We start from the raw sequence: 23,748 nt of genomic DNA on the forward strand, positions 1-23,748 counted from the left end.
CAGATTTTCACTAATAACTAAAACTCCACATGAAAAATCATCTGAAATGTCATTTAAAGCTGAGAATTGTCAGTATTTTCAATCATGCTCTAATTTGTATATAGTTTTTCTCTTATGAGGAACCTTTTGGATTCTAATCTCTAAGAGCAGTTTTTGAACCCGAGAGTACTCTGAAAACTTTTTTATTGTGGAGGAAAAAAAGAAAAACAGATAATCCTGCTATTTACTAGTAGAACGCATCCAATCCTGCTGTCAGGAGAGCAGGCAAGAGCCGATGCATTGTGGAAGTTTCCATGTTATTTCTGCTGGGGAGAGAATCACTGAAGAGGCCCCTGCAATCTAAACACAGCACAAAAACCCCAGTGGTGAGGCCCAACGAGGAGGAGGAGGAGGAGAACGATGCTGGTGCTACAGCTCAGAAACCACAGCTGTTATCTCTGACTTTGCATAAAGCAGACACCTAAATGAACAAGCTTGTTGTTGAATGTGTGGTGAGATGCAGTAACACCCTCAAAGGTACTTGTACAGTAAGCAACACAGTCTGGACATTGTAATGCAAATGGTTATGCAAATGTACTGCAATATGCTGGTGACGTGTGAAACTTTAATGGCAGTAATCTGGGAATATAAACACATAAATATGGGCCGAGATGCAAAGTGTCAACACGACAGCAGGTATTGTGCTAGTGTCCATTAGCCTGAGATAACAACAATGCTAACCTTCCAATACATAAGGATACATAAAATCCTCCTTTTTCAATCTGTTCTTTATAAACATATATATAAATATTTGTGGAGCACACAAAATGTATCTTAATATTATAGTGGGCATTAAAAATAAAGGAAGGCAAAGAAAGAAATAAAAAAATAAAAACATTATCTGGATCAGGAATTCATACTCTTCCTAAAAGTTTTGCCCTTTCTCTACCTGCACTTGAAGGCACCGTTGTGACAGCATTGATGGGGTCTGATAGAGAAGGTAAAAAAGTGGCTTGAGTCTGTGAGTTAGTCGTCTTTGCTGCGGCTCTGGCCGTTGCAGCTCGGAGATCGGCCTGTGCAGAAATCCCGTGGATGGTCTTTAAAGTGGAGGCAGTCCAGAGCAAAGTGTGGAAACTGCTGGATGTAATGAAGAAGATCATCTGGCAGAGATGGAGTGTGAGATTAAAACAAATGTTAACTTTACATTCTTAATAATCAAAACACTAAACTTAAATATAACATGTAATATGTGGCATCTAAACAGCATATGTAATTAGCTCTTTTGTTTAGCAGCATTAGCATAATTACTCTGATCATTCTAGATCATTAGAGATCGGACTGAAAGTGGCTATTTTGTGCAGATGGGTTGTTTTATGGTAAAAATAAAAAGGTTCTTTTATTGGACAAGAAAAGAATGCTCACAGAGGCTTTGACAGTTTCTAGAAAAGGCAGATGGTGGATGTAAAATCTCGTCTAACAGATGGTATTTATTTTCTTCAGTAAAGCCGAGAAGAAATCAAATGTGACGGTGACAGCACAGACGAAGTGGGGGACACACTGACAGATGCTGTCAATCATCTCTAACGTGGGCTCATTAGTACAATGGTCCTATAAATAATTTGACATCTCTGTCAATGTGTTAAAATGCTTAAAACATGTTACAAACAGAAACAGGGTCTTACCATAAGTGATCTTTCCTGTGTCGGGTCCGAGCGTTAAGCACACACTTGAAAGTCGCACTTCCTTCACTCCTAACATGATTTCCAAGATGCCGGCTAGCTCCTCCTCCAGGATTTCCCCGCTCTCCTCGCTCTCGTACATCTGCGAACCCGGCACGAAGCGTTAGCACAATGCTAGGAAACCTACGCTGGTACACCTGTTAAACTGGTTAATGAGCACAGGTTAATCATAGCGCAACAACTCCATGCATTTAAGCCTGTAGACACAGTCAAGGGGACCGGCTGGAATCAAACCAGCATGAGAATGAGGAAGAAGGGTGGCTGCTGGCTGCTGGTCCAGTCAGGCTGATCTGAGAATTTCAGATTAGCTTCCAGTCAAACCATCTCAAACTGGTTTCTTGAACTTGACAATGAGTTCTCTGTACTCAAATGGCCTCCACAGTCATCAGATCTCAATCCAATAGAAAACATGTTGTAATGTGGTGGAACAGGAGAGTCACACTGTGGATGTTCAGCTCACAAATCTGCATCATCATGTCACTATGGCCCAAAGTGTCTGTGGAATGGTTCCAGCACCCTGTTAAATCTATGCTATAAGGCATCTCTCAGGGTGAAAGCTGATACTAGCAAGGTGTACTTGCTCAGCTGTTGGTCAGTGTATGTTAAACCGGAGTAAGCAGTATAAAAACTTACCTTAAAGGCCAGTTTGAGGGTTTCCATGGACTTTGTGGGTCGACGAACGGTCGACAGAGCGATAACGTAGCGCCTGACGTCTATCTGTCCATCTCCATGCTGGGAACAAAAACACCTCGGTGAACAAAAGGAGCAGGATAAGCCCCACACTTACAGCACAAGTATCCATTGATCTGACCATGTTATCGATTGAAATGGAGGACTGTGGTGTACATATGAAGTCTCTAGTATATTCACCTACTAAGCACTAACCCTGATTTTAACTTTGTGGCAGTGTCATAGCTCCTATATAGACAAGGTTTCAAACTAAACATAGACCACTTTTAGCCCAAGCACTTTAATTATTTAATTTATTTAAATATAACATGTTTGTTGTGAGGCCATGGTCCTCAACCGGAAAAGGGTGAAGTGCCCACTCCGGGTCGGGGATGAGTTCCTGCCCCAAGTGGAGGAGTTTAAGTATCTCGGGGTCTTGTTCACGAGTGACGGGAGACGGGAGCAGGAGATCGACAGACGTATTGGTGCGGTGGCCGCAGTGATGCGGACGCTGTTGTGGTGATGAGAGAGCTGAGTATAAAAGCGAAGCTCTCAATTTACCAGTCGATCTGCGTCCCTACCCTCACCTATGGTCACGAGCTGCGGGTAGTGACCGAAAGAACGAGATCGCGAATACAAGCGGCGGAAATGGGCTTCCTCCGAAGGTTGGCTGGCCTCTCCCTTTGAGATAGGGTGAGAAGTTCAGCCATTCAGCCGCTGCTCCTCCACATCGACAGGAGTCAGTTGAGGTGGTTCAGACATCTGACAAGGATGCCTCCTGGGCGCCTCCTGGGTGAGGTGTTCTGGGCACGTCCCACCACGAGGAGGCCCCGGGGCAGACCCAGGACACGCTGGAGAGATTATATCTCGCAACTGGCCTGGAAACGCTTTGATATTCCCCCGGACAAGCTGGAGGAGGTGGCTGGGGAGAGAGGGGTCTGGGCTTCTTTGTTTGGGCTGCTGCCCCTGTGACCCGGCCCCGGATAAGCAGAAGAAAATGGGTGGATGGATGGATGGACGTTTGTTGAGAGGTCAGCATAGACAGAATCTACCCAGCTAACTATCAAGCCCAACCAATTAAAGTATTTTATCAATATCAAATTATTTTTATTATTTTAAAGAGGCTATGATGGTATTTGACTGCATTTAGGACTAGATAGCCACACAAAGTTCAGTCTACATACAGAGACGCCCAATTTTTAAATTTAAAGTGGACTCATTACAATTTTCCAGCTGCATATTTTTATTCCTGAAGAATTTTACTAGAGAAGCTTTGGATGACTCATAGCTCATAATAATCCTTATTTAGCTTATACTGAGCCTGTGACATAACACTGTTTCGGTTGCCTTTCCCCTTCCTTTAAATTAGCTTCTTTATGGTTGGCTGCTTCTTACAAACAGATGAAGCTGCTGAGCTCACAACTAGCAAGAAAAACATCTATTTGTTGATGCCTGTGGACCATCACAATGCCTAATGTTCATGCCTCCATATTAACGTCAGACTGTAACTGTGTGATTGTTCACACAGTACAGAGAAAACCATCTAGTCTTAATTTAAGGATTCAGCTCATGAAATTGGTTTTTTTTTTTGTTTGTTTTTTTTTTAAGGAGTTTCTGAAAAATTGTCGCTCCTTTGAGCACCTTGTAAAACCCTCTGTTTATTATTAGATTTATGTATCAGGATGCCACAAAGAAAAGCACTGTTCCAACTGTGGCTCACTATTAGAAATGTATCTTTTACCTTTTTAGGATACATACAGGCAGAGTTAAACCACACAAAGCTTGTGTTGTGTTACCGATAAAGTGGAATATTAAAGGCAGCAGATCTGGTTTTAAACTATGCTCATTTTAAATGGTCACAACACTAAAAACAGATTCAATGACAAAAATCTAAAACTCTACAACTAGTTTCTATCAAAAATGCAGGAGAAGAAAACTTTGCAATTTCTTCCAAAAGCCTCCAAACTTCCAAACATTCTCCTCATATCCTAAACATTCCTCTGTGGCCCATCAGTCCTGCCCAAAATGCCTCACCGCTTCCCTTCACCCTGCAAACACATTAACTCTGAAGTAAAATTCATTGACTTTACCTTTTTTTATTCTCTGCTATGAGAACTTTATTTTATTTTATTGTGATTTTCGTGAATTTGAAACAAATTTTAAGAATTTTATCGTTTTTATATTTTGCAGAAAGAAACAAAAGAACAGATTTTTATGTATTTTTCTGTAAAGCTCATTTTATAACTTTGTGTGATTATTTGAGCATTGCTGGATCTTTTTAAAAAAACATTTTTTTATCAACTTTTCTTAACATTAAATACACGTTTATACATTTCCCTTTGCTATATCTTGTGCTTCCTTCATGTTTACCTCATCAAAGAAGCTGTGAACTTCTTTAAGTGTGTCTGTAACAGGGAGGTTGAGGAACTGGGCAAAGTCCTCCAAACCCAGTTTGTCTCCCTGGAGCTTCCTGGCTCTCCTGGCCTGCTCTTCAAGCACCCTGTCTGTTGTTGCTGCTCTCAGTCTGTTAGGACGAAGCAAAAAAAGGAAAAACCTCAAAGAAGCCAGATTAAATAAGAGTAAGTCATACTGGAAACAACACTAAAAAAAAGACAGTACAAAGTGTGGAGTTTCCTCAGCCTTTTTTAAAACAAATCCAGGGGGAAGAAAAAAAAAAAAAAAAAAAAAAAAAAAGGAGGTCCAACATGGTTATAATTATACTCGTAAATTGAAGTTCATTGGGGTTTTTTATTTTGGCTTTTGGTTTTGGTGTGTGTTTCCGCTCAGCCACCAATAGGTGGCAGTGTTTACACACTTTTCCCAAAGTGTTGACTCAGCACCCATCAACCAAGCAGTTTAACTAGTCGTTCCAGTCTCCCACCACTTACCCTAAACGACATGTTAGCTGGTTGAACTCTAGGAGGCTGCGATAATCATATATGCCCAGAGGGCCGCGCGATAGGCTGATCTCAATGTCATCAAAGGACAGGTCTTTGAGCGGCAGGTCCAACGCCCTACGAGGACAGAGAAAAAGTTTTGAGTCAAGAACATCCAAAGCAAGCGTGCGTTGATCATCGGACACTTACTTGGCCATGAGCTTTCTGACGTTGCTGGCGAACAGTGCGGGGTTTTCTTTCTCCTCGTTCGATGGACTGTAAACAGGCAAGTACTAAAGAGAGAGTTCAACTCAGTCTTGTTGTTGTGACACTGATCATACTGCTCGGCAACATAATAATGAATTGCAATAAGTCAGTTTGCTGACTTCTGTCATACGAAACCGCTCACCTCAATCTCAATGGAGTTATGAGGCTGACACAGAGTGAGCCACAAAATGTGAAACCTGGAAGACAGAACAAACAGCTTCATCTACACCCTGATGGAAACAAACAGCTTGTAACTTTAATAACACAGAGTGGGAGACTGTGTGTGTTGTTGTTTTGTGTATATTCTATGTAACCCTGGGAATGCGCTGGAGTCGATCACACCAGACGACGATGTTTGCTTTTAACCAGCCCGTTACACATGCACCTCTCTGCTCTGGTCGGCTAAAAAAAACAACAAAAAAAAACAGCACCTGGTCCCTTTTTTGGTGTGTTTTTTTTGCATGCTGTGCTTTTTTTAACGCTCCCTGATGGAACAAAAGTGTCCTGGACACACAGCCTCGTAGACATATTCCCAGCGTATTCCCACAGTAACTGTAAAGGTGTGTGAGAGAAAGAAACACTCACGCTCCGGGACCTTTCCACGTCCATGTAATGGTATCCTGTGGAGAGAGAACCAAACACCCCATGAAGCAGTTTTATACAAATCCACAAACTCTTTATGTATCCATAATCACTGTGAGGCACACTTATTACAGTGAAACATAGCAGAGATCCTAGCCTGTATAGAAAAACCACCTGTTGGTTTGCAGAATATTGTTTTTGAAGCCTCAACTTTGCTTTGTGAAAGCAAAACACCTCACTTTCTATTTTATAAGATGGAAATAGTCTAATATATTGTTCAAGGCAAGGGTCATGGCCATCACATTTAAAAGTCAGACACAATGTAGGCTGCGATTCAAAATTGCATTAACCAATAGCGACGCTCCCCTGAAGGAAGGACGACTGAAATAAAGCTGTGGACCCTCCCCTCACCCCCAACCGAGAGAAGAATAAAAAATAAAAAAAAACACAAAACATAAAACCCCCTTAATTCCACAACACTTCCTGCGTGCTGCTATTCCACACTCAGTCTCATAACGTGAGAGCTGCCAAACATGACCTGACTTGACCTCGCATCAAAGAAGGCGGCCATCACTAAATTAACAAATGCAAAGAGACTGAATGGAAGCACATCTTGTGGTGCGCAGAGAAAAAACAAACTAAGAAGCAGTCACCCTGTCCTTTATTTTCACCTTCTCTGCCTCACTTAACCGTCTTGCGGTGCCACGGTGTCAAAGACGTCAGCGCAGTGAGTACACCGAGCACCACGGGAAACGGTGACAAAGGCTTTCGAGGGAATGAAAAGAAAAACGAGGTAACAGGAGCTGCATGTTTAATGAAAGAGCGGGGAGAGGTGCTGAGAGAGAGACATGACACCTCTGTGTGCATGTGTACATGCGCACGTATGTACGATGCGTGTGTGCGTGAGAGACAAACAAAGGATGAAATATCATCCCACTACAACATGAGCTCATTCAACACAAGAGGAACACACTAATGTGAAGGAAAGAACTCACTGCATCACAGGCGTGTCAGTGTGGGTGTGTACAGTGTACGTGGAGTCACTATAGACGTGACCTACGTCTAAAGCTGCAGGTATGGGAGGAGCCACAGAATAGGATCAAAAGGAAGAGGACAAGATTTATGGTGTATACCAGTTTGTTTGGGTAGCGTAGTATCACTGGCTGCACTGGGAGTCCTGGGATGAAAGCACCTGAGGAAGACAAGAGGAGGAGGAAGGTGATGAGAACAATCTGGTATTTTTGCTAAACGTGATCGATTGTCCCCAAACCCAGCTCAAAGCTTTTATTTGAATCCTACTTCTTTATCTTGTGTCAGGCATGTCACACGTCAAATTTATTTGTTTTTATAGAGTCAAAGTAACTGAGAAATTAGCAGTATTTGATGGAAAATGATGGGGAGGGGGTTTCCAAATAGATTTTATGAGTACAGAAAAAGAATAGAGTTGGACTGCATCAACTGGTTTAGTGAGTGATAAGATCATAACCTCAAAATAACATCGGGAACAGGGACAGAGCGTTTCCATTGAATTCTATTATATCTTGCTGATGATGGGCAGGCTGATAAAAGCTACATACAATATTTATCACTGGACAAAGACCTACTCAAGCTATTCAGTAACTTATGAATGGATTGCAAAGGGTTACAAATATTACACATGAGCATCAGGCTCAGTTTACCAACTTTGTGTGTCTGCTGTTTAATGCTGGCCACAGACCATACAATAGGTTTTTAGAGTTTTGATGGATAAAACATCTGCCTGATGCTGCTGTGAATGAAGCTGCTTATATCACAGCAAAACAGTGAACATGTAGCTCAAGCTGAAAGTCACCAAATCATCAAAACTGTCCTATAATCAGCTGGTGTAGATTTAAAACCGGGTTTTCTTTTTCCAAGATTCAAGAAAATGTTGCTAGAAAAAAAGAAATAGAAATGAGATATCTAATATATAACAAGTTCCTTGTACCCTGTAAATGAAACACATAAAGCTAACTACACAACAACCTGAAAAAATTACAGTAAGTAAGTGAAAGAAAACCAGACGCATGCATCATGAATCACCTAGCTCAGTGTGTATTTGAATAACAAGCCCTGGAGGCAGGGCGAGGAGGATTTTAATAGTTGTTTAATATCAGTGATGGAAAGGCTGATGGAGAGCTGGCATATTAACTAGAGTGTAAATCAACAAAGAGTCTCCGCCAACAAACACTGATGAGTGGCTGAGACCTGCATTTAAAATGAATAAAGTTATAATTAATCGGTTTTCTCGTGAGACTGTGAGAACGTGAAGAGGAGTGAAAGAGATCTGCAGCATCTGAATGATAATGACGAGACTATAGTAAGAGGACAGGCAGACAGATGAGGAAAGAAACGCTCTATTAAAAGACTGAAACGAGAAAAGGACATAACTGCAGTGTGCATTCACACACACAGGTGGCTTAAGCACATTAACACACACACACAGTTTATCTGTTGAGCTGGGAGCCAGTGATGAGATGTAACAAGAGGAGACACATCCAGAGAGGACCGGTAACACATCGCACAATGATCTAACCAGACACTCACACAGTGAGTGAAAGCAGGACAGAGTGTGACCCACAAGGCTCACTGCGAATGGCCGAATTATGGACTGGAAGCAAGGGGATTAGACAGAGCAGGCAGGGAACAATGGCTGACAACGTCACACACACACACACACACACACACACACACACACACACACACACACACACACGGGATGTGAGCAGAAATATAAAGAGATGAGTGCAACAGTTCTGTGTCCTGAAGCAAGTCACCGAACCTCCAGACTCACTGTGTCAAAAGAGAAATTCATTTAACCAGACATCTACACCTCCAGTTGGCAGCTATGGAGTCAGCCTCATTCATACATAATCGTTTACAAGTCCACGCACACTACGTGAAATGTATACTGAACAAAGCAAACAGACCAAGTGTCTCCATTAACAGACACACCCACTACTAAGAACTATAACCAAACAGTCGTCAGGCAACAAAGGCAACAATGAACCTAATTGTCACAAATGTTTTAATGGGATACATGAAGTTATTCATGTATTTGTTTGATCCTTTTAGAAAAGTAAAACATAAGGTGCGGGGGCCAGAATCCAATCTAGTCCACTAGACAGCTTTAGAAAATGTGAAGGAGCACATAGGTTTTGAACTTAGCTGTATTATCACCTCCACCCCCCAGTGCCATCCGTACTACAACATGAGCAATGAACTAATAGATAAACAATTACATGTTAAAAAAAAACAAAAAAAACAACAACCAAACATTGGATTTTAGCAACTATTTGGGGTGTTTTGTTTTTGTTTTTTTTATCTACTAAAGTCCATCCATCCATCCATTCGCTTCCGCTTATCCTTTTCAGGGTCGCGGGGGGCGCTGGAGCCTATCCCAGCTGTCATAGGGCGAGAGGCGGGGTACACCCTGGACAGGTCGCCAGTCTGTCGCAGGGCCAACACACAGGGACAGACAACCATTCGCACTCACATTCACTCGCACATTCACACCTAGTGGCAATTTAGAGTTTCCAATTAACCTATCCCCACAAACTGCATGTCTTTGGACAGTGGGAGGAAGCCGGAGTACCCGGAGGTAACCCACGCAAACACGGGGAGAACATGCAAACTCCACACAGAAAGACCCCGGCCTGATGTTGGAATTGAACTCAGGACCTTCTTGCTGTGCGGCAACAGTGCTAACCGCCGTGCCACCGTGCTGCATTTTAATGTTTACTTTAAAAAAAAAGAAAGAAAGAAAGAAAAGATATTTTTCTGTGAATTAACGACAACTTTCTATTTTGTGATTACACGATAGTCTGCGCAGTGAACTACCTGAACCTTTTCTGAAATTTTACACATTAAATCATGTAGTCTCACCGGTCGGTCCCACTTACGCTCAAAGTCGGCTGTAGGTAAAATGAGTTTACTCGACTACGCTGCTTGCAACTAGTCGGTTCGTCTGTTGTTTGGAAGTTGTGCAAAAGGGGAAGATGGTGTATGTGGCGGGGTATGGTCTGTGGTGCCATGCCCGCCATGATTCATTTAAAGTAGTGCCGAAACCCAGCAGGCGGCATGGCGGAACTGCAGCCGGCGGTGTCACGCTGCCAGCAGGAAGAACTCCCGGACCGGATCGAACGTGGGAGGCAGAGGATTGAAAATCTGGCAGCTCTGATCGGGTTCTGGCCAGCACCGCTGCCACCCCCACCGGCATTCCCCGATAGCGAGGGAGTGGAGGAGGTCCAGACTGTTCTGGCGCCCATCCTGACCACCAGGGTGAGGCCAGGCAGGATGCAGCCAGCCACCGCGCCCATACCCACTCCATGGGTGGGAGTGGCTGCTGCCAGGCAGGGGCCTACACCCGTTCCTGCTCCCCAAAGGAGGGCCTCTGAGCAACCGCCGGGCCCACCACTGACTCACGCACCTGCCCAGCCATAGGTGGAGGACGAGGTGTGTGAGAGATCGGCGCAGCCAGAGATGGAGGTTGAGGCGCCTGCCAAGCTGGAGATGGAGATTGAGGCGCGCGAGGCTCCTGCCAAACCAGAGGTCCACATGCTGTCCGGACCGGCCTCACTTCCACCAGAGGCTGGCGCATTGTGTGATCCTGTGCAGCAGCCGCCCGCCAAGCTGCTGGTCCCCAGACCCACCTCGTCACCAGCCCCACTGGATACGTGGGTGGTCACCTGAATGGACACCTCCCGGTAGCTGGACCAGGGGTGCCGACGGTCAGGGCTGATTCGACCAGATGGCTCCCCGGCCTCAGTTGGGCGATGCGGGTATGTAGCGGGGCGTGGTCTGCAGTGCTGCTACAGGGAAGGCGGACACACCTGAGCGGCATCCGCAATCACGCCTCACTGGCTTAAAAGTCTGGTTGTTGTTACTGGTGTGTGTTAAGCTGGTGGCTGGAAAGCCGCAGGCTAACACTGCAGTGTTACAGCACCAACAACTGTGGAAATAAACGTAGATGCTAAAATGCAAGCAAACATGAACGGGTCTGCCGTGGTTCATTTACAGTGCAATAGTGAGCCTTTTACCATCGAGTGAAAATTTCTGACTTGATGGTGGGTCTAGATGGAAATGAATGAGATTTTATCAAGGTAGTTTGCATGCATGACGAGTTCAGAGCAGTTTTATTGAGAACCAGTAAGAATAAACACACAAAAGACTATCTTTACAGTCAGGCCAAAGCAGGAAGTGGACTGAATACATACCAGCCTTGAATAAGATTAGACCCGACCTGTTGGTGCAGGTCCCCTCCGGGAATATCATGATCTGCAACAGACACAAATCGCTCTTCATTTCTTGTTTGAATTTGCTCTCGCTTTTAATTTATCACCTTTAAATTCCCGGGTGTCAGCTGAGATCAGATCTCTGTGCCCTTATGCGTATATGCATGTAGTTTACCTGAGGCCACTTCCCTCCAGAGCACGCTCTCCGCCTGATTTCCTCGACAGTTTTTCGTCTCGAGTCTTGGTCTGACCGAAACACGAACACTGGCCTGATGTAGCTGATCAAAGCTGGGAGAGGATGATGAAGAAGTGGATTTTGGAAGTAAGCCACAACAAGTGAATTAATGTTCAAAACACTGAATAAAAGAAAACTGATGGAGAGTTGACTTAACAGAATGCACAGTCTTTGTCACACAGAAAGAAAGAAAGAAAGAAAATCTGGAGGCATCTATAGCTCAGCTAAATCTATTTAGTTACCTGTCTGAATGCATTCTGTTACATTGTGCAAATGCTGTACATTATTATAGGAATTTCAGTAAATGTGCACTTACTGCCCCAGACTGGGATGCTCCTGCTTTCCAGTTTGGTGACTATGGAGCACATGGTCATAGTGACTGGGATGGCATCAAAGTAAGAAGAATGTGGTGCCACAGTGAGGATGGGCGCTTCAGAGGGTTCTACCCGTTGTCCCTTCACTTTGATCCAGTGGAAACCTCCGCAAAACCACATGGCTCGCATGATCGCTCTTAGACACAGGTCTATAAACCTGACGAAGGACACACAGACAGCTGCAGAGGGACGTTGCTAGCTGGCAGAGTTTTCAAGCGATGTTGAAATTTACACTTCCCGACACTTCACCCAATGCATGAAACTATACATTTTTAGACATAAGTTGTAACGGCCGCCGTTTTCTTTGTGAGCATTTATTACACGACGTGCTGCGGGGAAAAGCCTGTTCTAACGTTTGACTCTAAGGTTTATGTTTTAGCACCTGGCAGCTCTTTTTTTTTACTTCTCATCCGTAAATAATCTGCTCTTTCACGTGATTCACATGATCTTGAGTTTTATTGTGAAAGGTCTATGTGGAACATAAACAAGCGGACACGCGATGCTGTTACCGTCGTTGATGCTAACCACAACGCATAAAAACAGTCGCTTGTCCGTCCATAGTGTGGTTATATTAAAAAATATAAGAGAAAGAGAGAACTTTAAGAAATGAATATAGCCACTACAGTGACCATCAAAACGATGAAAAAAAAAATATTGCCGTAAACAGTTTATTTTGCGACACCACGAAACAAACGATAGCGTAAAACGAAACGATAGATGTTTTTATATCCTCATCCGATATATATCGTTATATCGAACAGCCCTACACCACGGAAATACATGGATACATTCGAAGACTTTCAGGTGTTTGGACCAATGTTTTCTTTTCTGATCAAACCAGAAATCCACAGCTGTGCGTGTTCACAGAGCTTTCATTCTCACCTGCTGGACGTCACTACCTGACAAGTTTTACTGTCTTAAGAACACTGCAGAGGCCTTATTGACAGTATTTGGCTCCACACGAGTGTCCTCAGGTAGCCTCTGAATGCTGGACACTCGGAGACCTGTGTCTCTGAGTGGGAGACCAGAGATCACATTAACATGTGTGTCTCTGTATTAACAAACATGCCGTGTTGGCCCAGTTTATTTTTCTTATCAGTGCTGTGAGGAGACCATAAATAGCATTGCGTTTTCTGTTGTATAGTTCCTTTGCTGTTGGTGTTCTTGTTATTGATAAAAAGTGTTTGTTTGGGGTTTTTTTTTTCAAAATAGCTGATTTGCCAACACCTGCGAACAAATATAATTCTATAAAGTTGTTCTGTATAGTGTGTAACTGTTGATATAGAGCGTTATTAAATTTATTGCTAATGCAATGGTTGATATGACACTCATCATCAGACCCCTGCTATAGACATATTTATCTTCAGAATGTGAGTGAGTGGCTAAATCTGTTCATGTTTTTAGCAACAATTTTTATTAATCCGCAGTCTTTTTCACTAATGTTGTGTTTTCTGTGTTTTAAATACAACAATGGGCTCAATATTTTATTTTTTAGAGGTTGTCAGTAACGAAGAACCTGTAAAAATGACAGAGTGCTGCACTCTAATTATTCACACAACTAACATTTGTATAAAAGCATACCAGCATGCTGATGTTATACTGAGCAGACAGTGGGCAACAGTCAGCATCTCAATTTATAATTATATATTGCAATACAATTTACAGGATGCTGAGATTTTCACACATTTCTGTCTAATCCCATAAGTCTTAGTAGCACATGGGTGCTTTCACACAAACCCACCTCCTCCACCACGACTGAGGCTCGATCGCAAACTCCGAACGTCCCAGAGAAGCCGTGAAGGCGAAGGGCCACGCCAGCAGCATGAGGAAAGAGACCAGCAGCAGCCGCACCGGAAAAACTGTAACTGACATGAGTCCTATCTGCAGGGACAAAACACACAGAGACACAAACAGTCACACTTCTGCTGCACTTCAACAACCTGCTGTTTACTGTAACATCCCTGCTGTGTTTTAGCCAACTGTCAAAAAAACAATAATTAGCATAGCATACATTCCTATACAGCTGAGAAACATGCTATTACATTTTACAGTGTCAACACTCCATCTGTGCCTTTAGCAGAACACAAAACCACATAATTAACACTAACTGTGCTTGTCTAATCGCGCTTTAAAGGCCCAACACACATCAGCGGTTTGCACTATCAACGCCGATTACCGAAAGCAAGAATAAAGGGAGGATATAGGCTTAATTGTGTTTGCATCTAAACAACGTTTATTTCAATATATTAACAGCAAATCATCCTAAAATATACTCTTATTCACACACAGCCCTTTCTACTGCTGGTGTCGTTTGAAATCAGACTCTATGTAAAAGATCCCATTATTTGTGTGTTTTTGGGTGTGGCAAGCCCGTGACTCGCAATTTGCTACTGAATGAGTATACACGGCATCCTCAGGTTCTCAGTCAGATCCAGCGTTTGCTTATTACATCTTTGTTCCTACAAAAAACCTCAACTCCAACATCGCTAATATCAAAGCTTTAAAGAACACCAGTCCCCAAATCAACCGATTGAACCATGCTGACTAAAGCCATCTTCTACTTGCAGTGAAGACTGAAGAATCATTCGGTATACAGGAGACTTCATGGTCGACTCAATGATGACAATGTGTCTAGATCGTGTGCTTTAAATCACCCCTCTCAGCTGGTGTGAGGTATTAGGTGTGCTGATATGCTGTGTTTGATCTAAACCAGTTGGTCTCATCTGTACAAGGACAAGGTTCCAGAAGTCTTGTGGTTTGTCCAGTTGCATCTTTACAAACCTGAGATGTGCTGACATGTTTGTTTTTTTAACATGCTAACTGAGGCCTGTAGCCTGAGCACTCAACAGTCTGGTCTTTGAATGCGGTGGGATGTCCACTCCTGGAAAGGTTGTGCCGCACATCCTTTTTCTGACAAAACCCGTGAAAATTCTGTTTGTTCACCAGAGTTCATGACTACACATCAAATCTCTGGGATTACTCATGAATTACCTTAAATAAGCCTCAGATCTGACAGTTGCTACTTCTATTGCCTAATGTTATGACCATAAAGGATTCTGTTAGTGTTTCTGTTTAGTAAAGGTCACTCGTGGTGAATGGATGACTCTCATTGGGTTTAGCCAACAAAAGTTCACATGTGTTGGGTTTAGTTCGCAATAATTTTACATAAATACGAAGGTAAAAAGGATAAAACTACAGGATGATAAGGATATAAATTGAGTTGACTGACCTGTCATGACTTCTCTTACTGTGTAATGACAAAGATTTGGCAAAGTCACGGCCTCAAGGGCAAATTCAAACTGTGTAACATTTAAAAGCTCCTTCGTTTTGCTCGTATGACCTCTATTTGATCCCTTCATTCTACACATTTATTGCGCTCCCCCTCTCATTGAGCTCCAAGCCTGCCTTACAGTGATCTACAATCATGCTTCTCGCGTATCCATCCATCAGTCTCTCACTCTCTATTCCAAGTCGCTCAGCTGTACCTTCATTTATCTTGCTGTTCTTCCTTTTATAGTTTTCCTCCTACTTTGCACTGGTGTGTTTTTTGTCACCCCTCAAGGGAGTCATATGTAACCTCCCCCTCCCCTCCTGCTCCATCTTTCTCTTCTTCCCTGTGTAGTTGTCTATCTGCAGGAACCCAGGTGCACTCTTCAGGGCTGCATTAATAAATAAACAGCAATGGGGGTGATTTATAATGCTCGAACGCCTCTCTCCACCCATCCGAGCTTGTGCGTCACCATCAGAGCTTAACAAGTCCATCTGGGAGGATCTGCTGACATTTTCTCAAGAGGTGGCATAAGAAAATGCAGGGGCGGGGCAGAGGGGTGCAATTTCCAGTGTTTTAGGAGAACGCCGGCTGATCCTTGACTAAAGATTTGAAATTTGCAGTAGAAATGCACTTCAAGAGCACTGAGCTCACTTACAGCACACAGAATAAAAGTGACTACAGATCAACAGATGTAGATTTTTTTTCTTATTGTACATTGACGCACAATTTGTTCAATATTGAACGTTTTAATCCTTCACCCACTAAAAAATGTATAAACAACTCAGATTAAAGCAGTCACTGAATTTCTTTGTCATGTCATAGTAACTGATGAGGTTGCTCTGTTGTACCTAATGCTAAAGAGATTCTAGGAATCTACAGTCTTGACACGCATACGTGTACATTCAATTCAATTCAATTTTATTTATATAGCGCCAAATCACAACAAAAGTCGCCTCAAGGCGCTATGTATAGTTGCGTTAACACTTTCAGGAGACATTTAAGGAATGTAGTGACTCAGTCTCTTACTTCTCACTACTTTCACTTTCTACACATATAAAGACAAAGCAAAACATCTGGCACGTACCTTAAATGTGACAAAAAAAACAAAAAACACACAGGGGTCTGGCCAGGCAGCAGAACGTTAGCTCGATGTGATGGAACAGTATTCTCCCATAGGTGTTCACTTAGGTTAAGATCTGGTGAATGTGAAGGCTATAGCATATGATTCATGTCATTTCCATATTCATTGAACCAGTCAGTGACCTCTTATGCCCTGCAGTGACCTCTTATGCCCTGCAGTGACCTCTTATGCCCTATAGATCGGGGAAATGTCATCCCGGTAGAGACCACTGCCATCAAGATTGAACTGTTTTATTATTTCTGACCTAAAGTCCCTCGACCTCTGGCTCTATAGATGCACAGCTACAATATTTATTTCTGCTTGACATGTGGCAAAACGTGTCATTTGTAGGTGAAAACACAGAATTTGTAGTTATTGGCTCCCCTTTGTACAAAGAAATATTAAAAATTATTTTGAGACCATGTTCTACAGGTTGTGCTGCACGAATTGACATGCAGAGCTGCAGATGTGCACATTTTGTCTGCACCTCACAGCGTCACACTTTTAAAAGTTTCACTACTAGTGGTTGTTAGCAAGTATCTGCAGACTAGTGGCATCTGCAGCAATCTGATAGTCCCTAAATCAATCACAAGCAAGTTTTTGGTTTAGCACCCTCTTTGTGACCAACTTCACACAATAGCCAGAAACCCCAAGACACCACTTGAGGGGAATATGCAGTCTCAGGGCTCGGCCTCTGGGCCTGTGTGATTGAGGCCATAAGAGTGACTGATACTGGGATATCATGATGGGTGTTTCAATTTTTAGAGGTTCAACAAACCACCTATTTCAGAAAAAATAATCCTCATATAAATGGTAAACTTGATGACGATTACAACGGATCTAAATCCACTAAAATATTTTAACACTTCCGCTGACAAACCATTTTCCCAAGATACATTGCTCCCCTGTGTATTGTGGCTCGCTACAGTTTTAACCCGTTAGGAAGGTAATTGCTCTTGGCTAATTGTTTTCATTGAGGCAGTGAATGCGTACCCAGGAAGCACTTAACCTGTCCTACCATTTGTCATATTTCGGCTGCCTGTGCAGCAGGAACTGAAGCCAGGCAGTAGCAGATCAAAGCCAAAAGAAACACAACTTTATACACACACGCACTGTTAAAGCCGTGTCTGGTATTAATCCCCATCCATTCGCCGGACATCGCAGCTCTGTTTAATGTCACAGGCATTTTGTTTGTGAGCTTGAGAGCTGGCAGCTGTTGGCCATTCAGTAATGCGTGACTCAGCTGGAATGAGCTTCATTTGCTGACCTGGTTGGTTTACGGTGCTGTGATCATGTTTGCTGGGAAGTTAGAAAAGACATTCCAGGAAGAGCAGCACCAATCTACTGCCTATAGCAAACAGATTCATAAGCATTAAGCAACCATGCAGCCATATCTCTAGAAACAAAAGCACTGAGGAAGTTGCGTTTTGTCGCTTTCCTCGTTTTCCTTCAGGCAAAACGTGTATTTGTTTACACGAGCGTATAAACCCTTCACAGGTTCTGCAAGTGGAAAAGCGTCCCTCTGGAAGCAGAGCAGCAGGAGGTGTGAACCAGACACAGACACACACATGGTCAAGTTTACCTTCGATGACCTGCTGCGGTCATATGGCACAGACACGCTTCCAACTTAAAGCACACGCCGACTGAAAAACTGACACACTCAGGCACTAATAAGAGGGGCCGGTGGAGTTAAAAGCTTTCAGCAAGCCAATGTCAAGTGGTTGATAATAAACACACACGGGCCTTTTTTTTTTCAGTCATCTTATCTCGGTGGATTTGTTAATGGTTAGGCAGCAGTGAACCAATTTTCAGACCGTTGTATGTTTCGTTGAGCATGAAAGCAGACACCTCTGGGCCCTGGAGCTATGGGAGAGGTAACCTGAGGGGGTCGATCAGGGCTCTCTTCATGTTTTCACATAAACCTTTAACTAGATAAGATGATTTTCAGTTGATCAGTAACTTGTGTTTAGGACAATGGCATGCTGTCAGCAGACCCTAAATCACTTAAGTCAGAAAATCTGCTGAACCGCTTGATTAATGAGGAATCATTTCAGCCATACTGCTCTCCTCCAGCAGCGAGCCAACTGATGCAGGAATGAAGCCACAGCTGTCCTGTCTTTTCTACATTTCCATGCTTTAGAGCACATGCCTTATTTAAACTGTACTTTTCCCATCTTTGCTTTTCTTACTGCTGTGCAGGCTTTCACCACTCCGGCAGCCTAATGAGGACTATCTGAGTACACATTAAACTTGTTTAGCTGTCAGCTTGTTTAGCCGTCGGCTAAAACTCAAGCGTAAACACAGCCCAACTGTGTGTGCACTCAGTGAAAGGAAGCAGCTGGAAATGCAGAACTGTGGCCTAACAGAAGTGAAGTGTATGTTGGGTTGATTAGCATGTGTCACTGTGCCAGCTAATCAGGTCAATATGATAGTGCACAGGGTTTCGGTCTTGCAAGGTCTTCCCATCCACAATAGGCCTGTCATTAAACAAAACATTAAATAAACAAACAATGCAAATGTCTGATATGCAAAAGACGGTCAATTAAGATTCAAGACTGGCTTTACACACCCATCCAGGAAAATGTGAGGAAAGTGGCTGACTCCACAATGAACCCACAAAGCTTCAGATAACACCAACAATGCAGGAAATGGGTCTGCATGGCAGGTGCTGCTGTGTGGGTAAGACTGAACAGGTGCTGCTGTTTATCTCTGAGAAAATAGAGTTCATTCAAACGTTTTTTTTTTAAAAAGACAAAAAAGGAGCTCTTACTCTTGCATGATTTTCCTCAACACTGAATGAATTCACAGCATGTTTTTAAATCCGGTATGACACAACTTTTGCTTTTTAAAAAGGGGCACAGAAACTAGATTTGTCACCGCACGGTTTTTGTCCTTTTAACCTGTTTGTCGTCATTTCAGCTGAGTGTCGGACCTGAACCAGGAAACAACTTTTTTTCCTAGACAGCCACACAGCATTATCACACTGCTGTCGGTTATTGAAACCCTATCCGTGTTCTGTGTTTTCCTCGTCCGTTTTTATTCCAGTCAACATTAACGAATAAGAGTCATGAAAAAACAGCGTCATTAAAGCGTCGGTAAAGTTTAGGAAAGTAGGAAAGTCACTAAACAAGCAGCACATTGTGGACGGAGGAATATGTCTATCTAACATCATCTTAGACAAACACAGTTTATAACTTGTTATTATCTTTACTGTCTTACCTTTATTTTTTCTGTCATGGTCAATTTGAGCTCGTGCACGAAGGGGTTTTTACCCCCTCCTGAAGGGCGACTGTTTGAAGGCTTCATGGTGAACGACCTAACCCGCAAATAATAAAAGAAAAATGGTGCCTCAGTGTGTCCTGTTACTCTTTCGCTGATTTTATTCTGCTGGAGAAGTCTTCCCCCTCAGTCTGTCACTCTGTCACGGACACCGATGATGCTGACTGGGTGGAGAGGTGTGCCGCTCACCTCATGCTTCAGATCAAGCCAGCTAGATGAAACCGGAAGAAGCGACTGTGTTTGTGTTCCCGTTGTGGGTTTCAAAATAAAACGAACGCAATTCCTCCTCATTGTAATGACGCTAAAGTGAACAAAAAAAATTCATAAAACCGAACTGAGGTGAACACCATGCTATTTACCGCACATGAAAAAAAATCATTGCTTTTTTTTTTAGTCTTTTAAGCTGGAAGCTCACATCGAGCTTGTTATTTAAACCATCGTGTTGAAGCTTTTACTTTGAAAGCAACGACAGTGCAGGGCAATCAAATTTGACACATCTGCCTTCTTATAATCGGTCATCTATAACAGAAGACTCTGAGTTGGGCCAAAAAACCTCCGGTGATTGCAAAAATAATATATAAATATTTAAACTGTTGTAAATAGGCCTATAATCTGCCAAGCATATCTCACGTGAATGAAAACAGTATTTTTCTTTAAACCAGTCTCACATTTAAAAAAAAAACGTGAGATCTCGTTAAGAGGACAGCATAAATTGCAACAAATATGGCGAAATAGTTCTATAAAGATATTTAACTTAAAGGACTGAATTGATTATATCGTAGAAACAAACACAAAGAGTCATAAATATACTTGCAAAAACATGTAATTTCTTTATTTCATATATAACACTTTCATAAGGCTCCTTACCAATATAACGAGAGATATTGCACGTTACCTCTACTAAAACTAATACACCAACATGATTTTGATTAGAGGAGTATTAAGAATCAAAGCCGCTGCTTCTTTGAGGCCCACCAACATGTTCGCCAGATTACAGCAATCGAGCGGCTGTTACTTCAATAAAGAACTAAGAAATGAGTAGTATGATCTAGATGAAGTGATGTGCAAGTGATTGTAGCAGATTAATTTATTTGGTCAGTTATCAAAATCAAATTGATAATCATAATCACAGTAGCGAAAGAAATCCAAGATCATCCTTTTCTAAGAACCTGAACCTGCTGTGGGGACGTTTGAAACCGTCACTTGCTGATGCTCGCACACCGCACGGTCTCACTAGCTGTGGAAGGCGCCTCTGAGATGCTTCGGGTGATTTGCCTTCAATGAAGTCCAGTAGGCGTTTGAAGTCCTGTTTCCTCTGTCTCTATTTGATCCACCCATCCATTTCTGCTGTCATTTATTTTCTACATGCCAGTAAATGCCCGTGTAAACAGACTCTGTTGATCTTCAAAGCCACAGATGGCTGATTTACATTGTATCCTGTGGCTGACGCTTTGCATTAAGACTCGTTTATTGACCCACAGAAATCACTAGCTGAGTCTGCCAGGTGAACTCAGACTTACCTATTTGACAACCTTCCACAGCTCACACAGAAACAAAGGAAACATTTAATCTGTGTTTCTTTGACCAAATGCTTCAGTGGAAAGCAATTGGACGGTCCCAAACACTGGATCAAATCTTCCTGCCGTGCTTTTGCGAAATTAGAAGTGTTCAAATAATATATGTGCATGTACACACGTTTTCCGAATCCCTGATCCTCCATCAGCAAATATTAACCTTTAGTTTATTCGAGCAAAGCCAGCGTACACTCAGTGTTTGTTGCCAAACATCTTTCAACCAGTTTGGTTTCTTCGGCACTTGGGACTGAGTATTGCAGTCAGTCAGAGCGTTTCATGGCCCTTTTTCTGACCTTTAGTAAACATACAGTGGCTGAGAATTTGCCCAAAGTTTTGAATGTGACTGGTTTTAAAAGTGACAGGGAGTTTGAAAAGCGACCGTCCATGATGCACACTTTGGCTCCCTCTTGTGGAAGAATGATGGAACTCAGCCTGATGTTGTTAGAAACTTCAGTTCCACCAAAGGTGCTCTGTTGGTTGAGATCTGGTGACTGTCGAAGCTGTTTGAGTACATTGAACTCACTGTTCTAGAAACCAGTTTGACATGATTTGAGCTTTGTAACATGGTGTGTTATGCTGCTGGAAGCAACCATAAAGGTCATAAGAGGAGCGACATTGCAGTAGATTGGTCATAATCTACCAGGATTGATCAAAATGCTTGAAAAAAAGGCATGAACATTTGCATAATGACAGATTTAAAAAAAAAAAACTTTTCCATTTAAAAACAAGACAAACAGTTTTGATTGAAAATCAAAGTCTCCATCTTCTTCCTGTTATTGGCCGCCATAAAAAAAAAAAGTGCCTTAAATATTGCATATTTGTCCAAACAAATACATGAAATATCTACATCTTGCTCACACACAGCGCTCCGACCTCTGGACAGCCCTCGCAGCTGAATAACCAGCATTGTTTGGCAGAGATTTTGAACACTTGCAGTTTGTCGGATGCACTGTTTTATATTTTATGTGTAAAGGCTGGGATGTGTGTAACGGATTTTAGTCCTTTGAAACATTTGTATTTGTCTTTTGGGGGGTGCTAAATGTCAGTAAGTGTAACCATAAATGGGTTTTCAATGCCCCTGTAGGTGTTAACTGGTTAATTCTATTGCATTTAAAAAATAAATGATGATTTTAAATTGTATTCATAAAAATAAACCATGTTATCAGTAAGTGTATGCTGTGCAGTGTTCATTTTGTGTTTTTGTTTTAGATATTTTTTAAAAGAAGACGGTGGTGGAAGTTTTGGTCAGTTCATTTGGGTCCTGATTTTAAAGAGCATAGAAAAACCTAGTACACAGATCTTCCCGTTTTTTTTTTCTTTTTGTTTGTATTTTTAATGATTTTTACATAATGCACTGCACTAGGTGGGTTGTGGTATTTATACTTAAGAGTCCAAGAAAACATCTCTTTACACCGTCACTGCCAGCCAGAACCAGGGTGGAGCCATAGTTTTATTTTGTTTATGTTGAATTCTGACCCCACTATCCAAATGTTGCAGAAGAAATGGAGACTAACCAGACTTGGCAACATTTCAACACAATCTTCTGTTGTCTCATTTTCATGATTCTATGTGAACTGTAGTCTCAGTTTTCTGTTCTTAGATGAGGAATGGCACTTGATGTGGGCTTCTGCTGCTGTAGCCCATCTAGCTCAAGGTCAGACTTTACTGTGTATTTAAAAATGCTCTCCTGTACGGGTGTGTTATCCTACTATTAGAGGTCTGACCCTCTCTGTTGACCTCTGGCATCAGCAAAGCATTTTCACCCTGCTGCTCACTGGATATTTTGTCTTTTTTCATTCTCTGTGAACCCTAGTAAGGGAAATTGCTAGTGGACCGCAGTTTCTGAAATACCCGCCTGGGACCAACAACCAGGTCATCTTGACAATCTCTACATCACTACTTGCCGCTATCTGATTTTCTGACCATACAGCTGAATCACTCTACCTAATAAAGTGGCCATTGAGTATGTATGTATCTATCCATAGTACTGCGCAAATGTCTTGAGCAAACCCTCATTGATTTATATTTTCTTTGGAAAAAAATGGGAAATAGGTTCAAAAATAAATGTAAATACAGTATATAAGGCAATATCATTGTTCAATTCTCACAAGCTTTAAAATCAATACTTGGCATGACCACGTTTATTCTTCAACACAGCCTGAACTCTTTTAGGTCAGCTTTCTTGTCATGCCTTTATTTAGTCATTAGGAATATTTCTCCAGGGTTCTTGAAGGACATTTAAAGCTCTGGATGTTGGCTACGTTTCGTTCTGTTCATCCATCAGGATGATCCCACGCTGCTTCAGACCTTGTTGATGCAAAAATACTTTTCTGCTCCTGTAAAACTTTGTTATCGTTGGCATTTTTTAATAGACTCAAGATGAGTTGAGTCAAGTTGAGACATAATTACTTCTCATTTCTTTAGTTGAGTCACTTACCCTAAAGAAGTGAGAAGTAATTATGTCTTTTGAGACAGGCTGCTAGTAACAAAGTGCCTAAAGACACAGTTTACAGTTTATTTGCTAAGTTGTC

At 42.2% G+C, this 23,748-nt stretch overlaps 1 protein-coding gene across 1 annotated transcript; it reads right to left on the bottom strand.

The window, feature by feature from the left end:
* Positions 1 to 584: 584 nt before the first annotated feature.
* lpcat1 (lysophosphatidylcholine acyltransferase 1) lies at positions 585 to 19,849 on the bottom strand. Its single transcript, XM_026156907.2, has 14 exons — positions 19,584 to 19,849; positions 13,715 to 13,854; positions 11,916 to 12,130; positions 11,540 to 11,652; positions 11,347 to 11,407; positions 7,246 to 7,304; positions 6,116 to 6,150; positions 5,673 to 5,727; positions 5,474 to 5,556; positions 5,276 to 5,401; positions 4,758 to 4,911; positions 2,352 to 2,450; positions 1,662 to 1,800; positions 585 to 1,139 (listed from the first exon to the last, which is right to left on the bottom strand). Exons 1-14 carry the CDS (start codon positions 19,668 to 19,670, stop codon positions 1,006 to 1,008), a joined length of 1,500 nt encoding a protein of 499 aa, XP_026012692.1. The 5' UTR covers positions 19,671 to 19,849; the 3' UTR covers positions 585 to 1,005.
* Positions 19,850 to 23,748: the final 3,899 nt, after the last annotated feature.

This window comes from Astatotilapia calliptera, chromosome 22 (genome assembly GCF_964374335.1).
Source record: "Astatotilapia calliptera chromosome 22, fAstCal68.1, whole genome shotgun sequence".
Taxonomy (NCBI): Eukaryota; Metazoa; Chordata; class Actinopteri; order Cichliformes; family Cichlidae; genus Astatotilapia; species Astatotilapia calliptera.

Bases quoted from the DNA above. Each gene is read 5' to 3' on its own strand.
- lpcat1 (XM_026156907.2), bottom strand. From the start codon at position 19,670: ATGAAGCCTTCAAACAGTCGCCCTTCAGGAGGGGGTAAAAACCCCTTC. The intron at 11,408-11,539 runs GTAAACTACATG...TGTCTGTTGCAG, and splicing joins CTGGAGGGAAGTGGCCTCAG to ATCATGATATTCCCGGAGGG. The intron at 5,557-5,672 runs GTGAGCGGTTTC...CTCTCTCTTTAG, and splicing joins ATAACTCCATTGAGATTGAG to TACTTGCCTGTTTACAGTCC.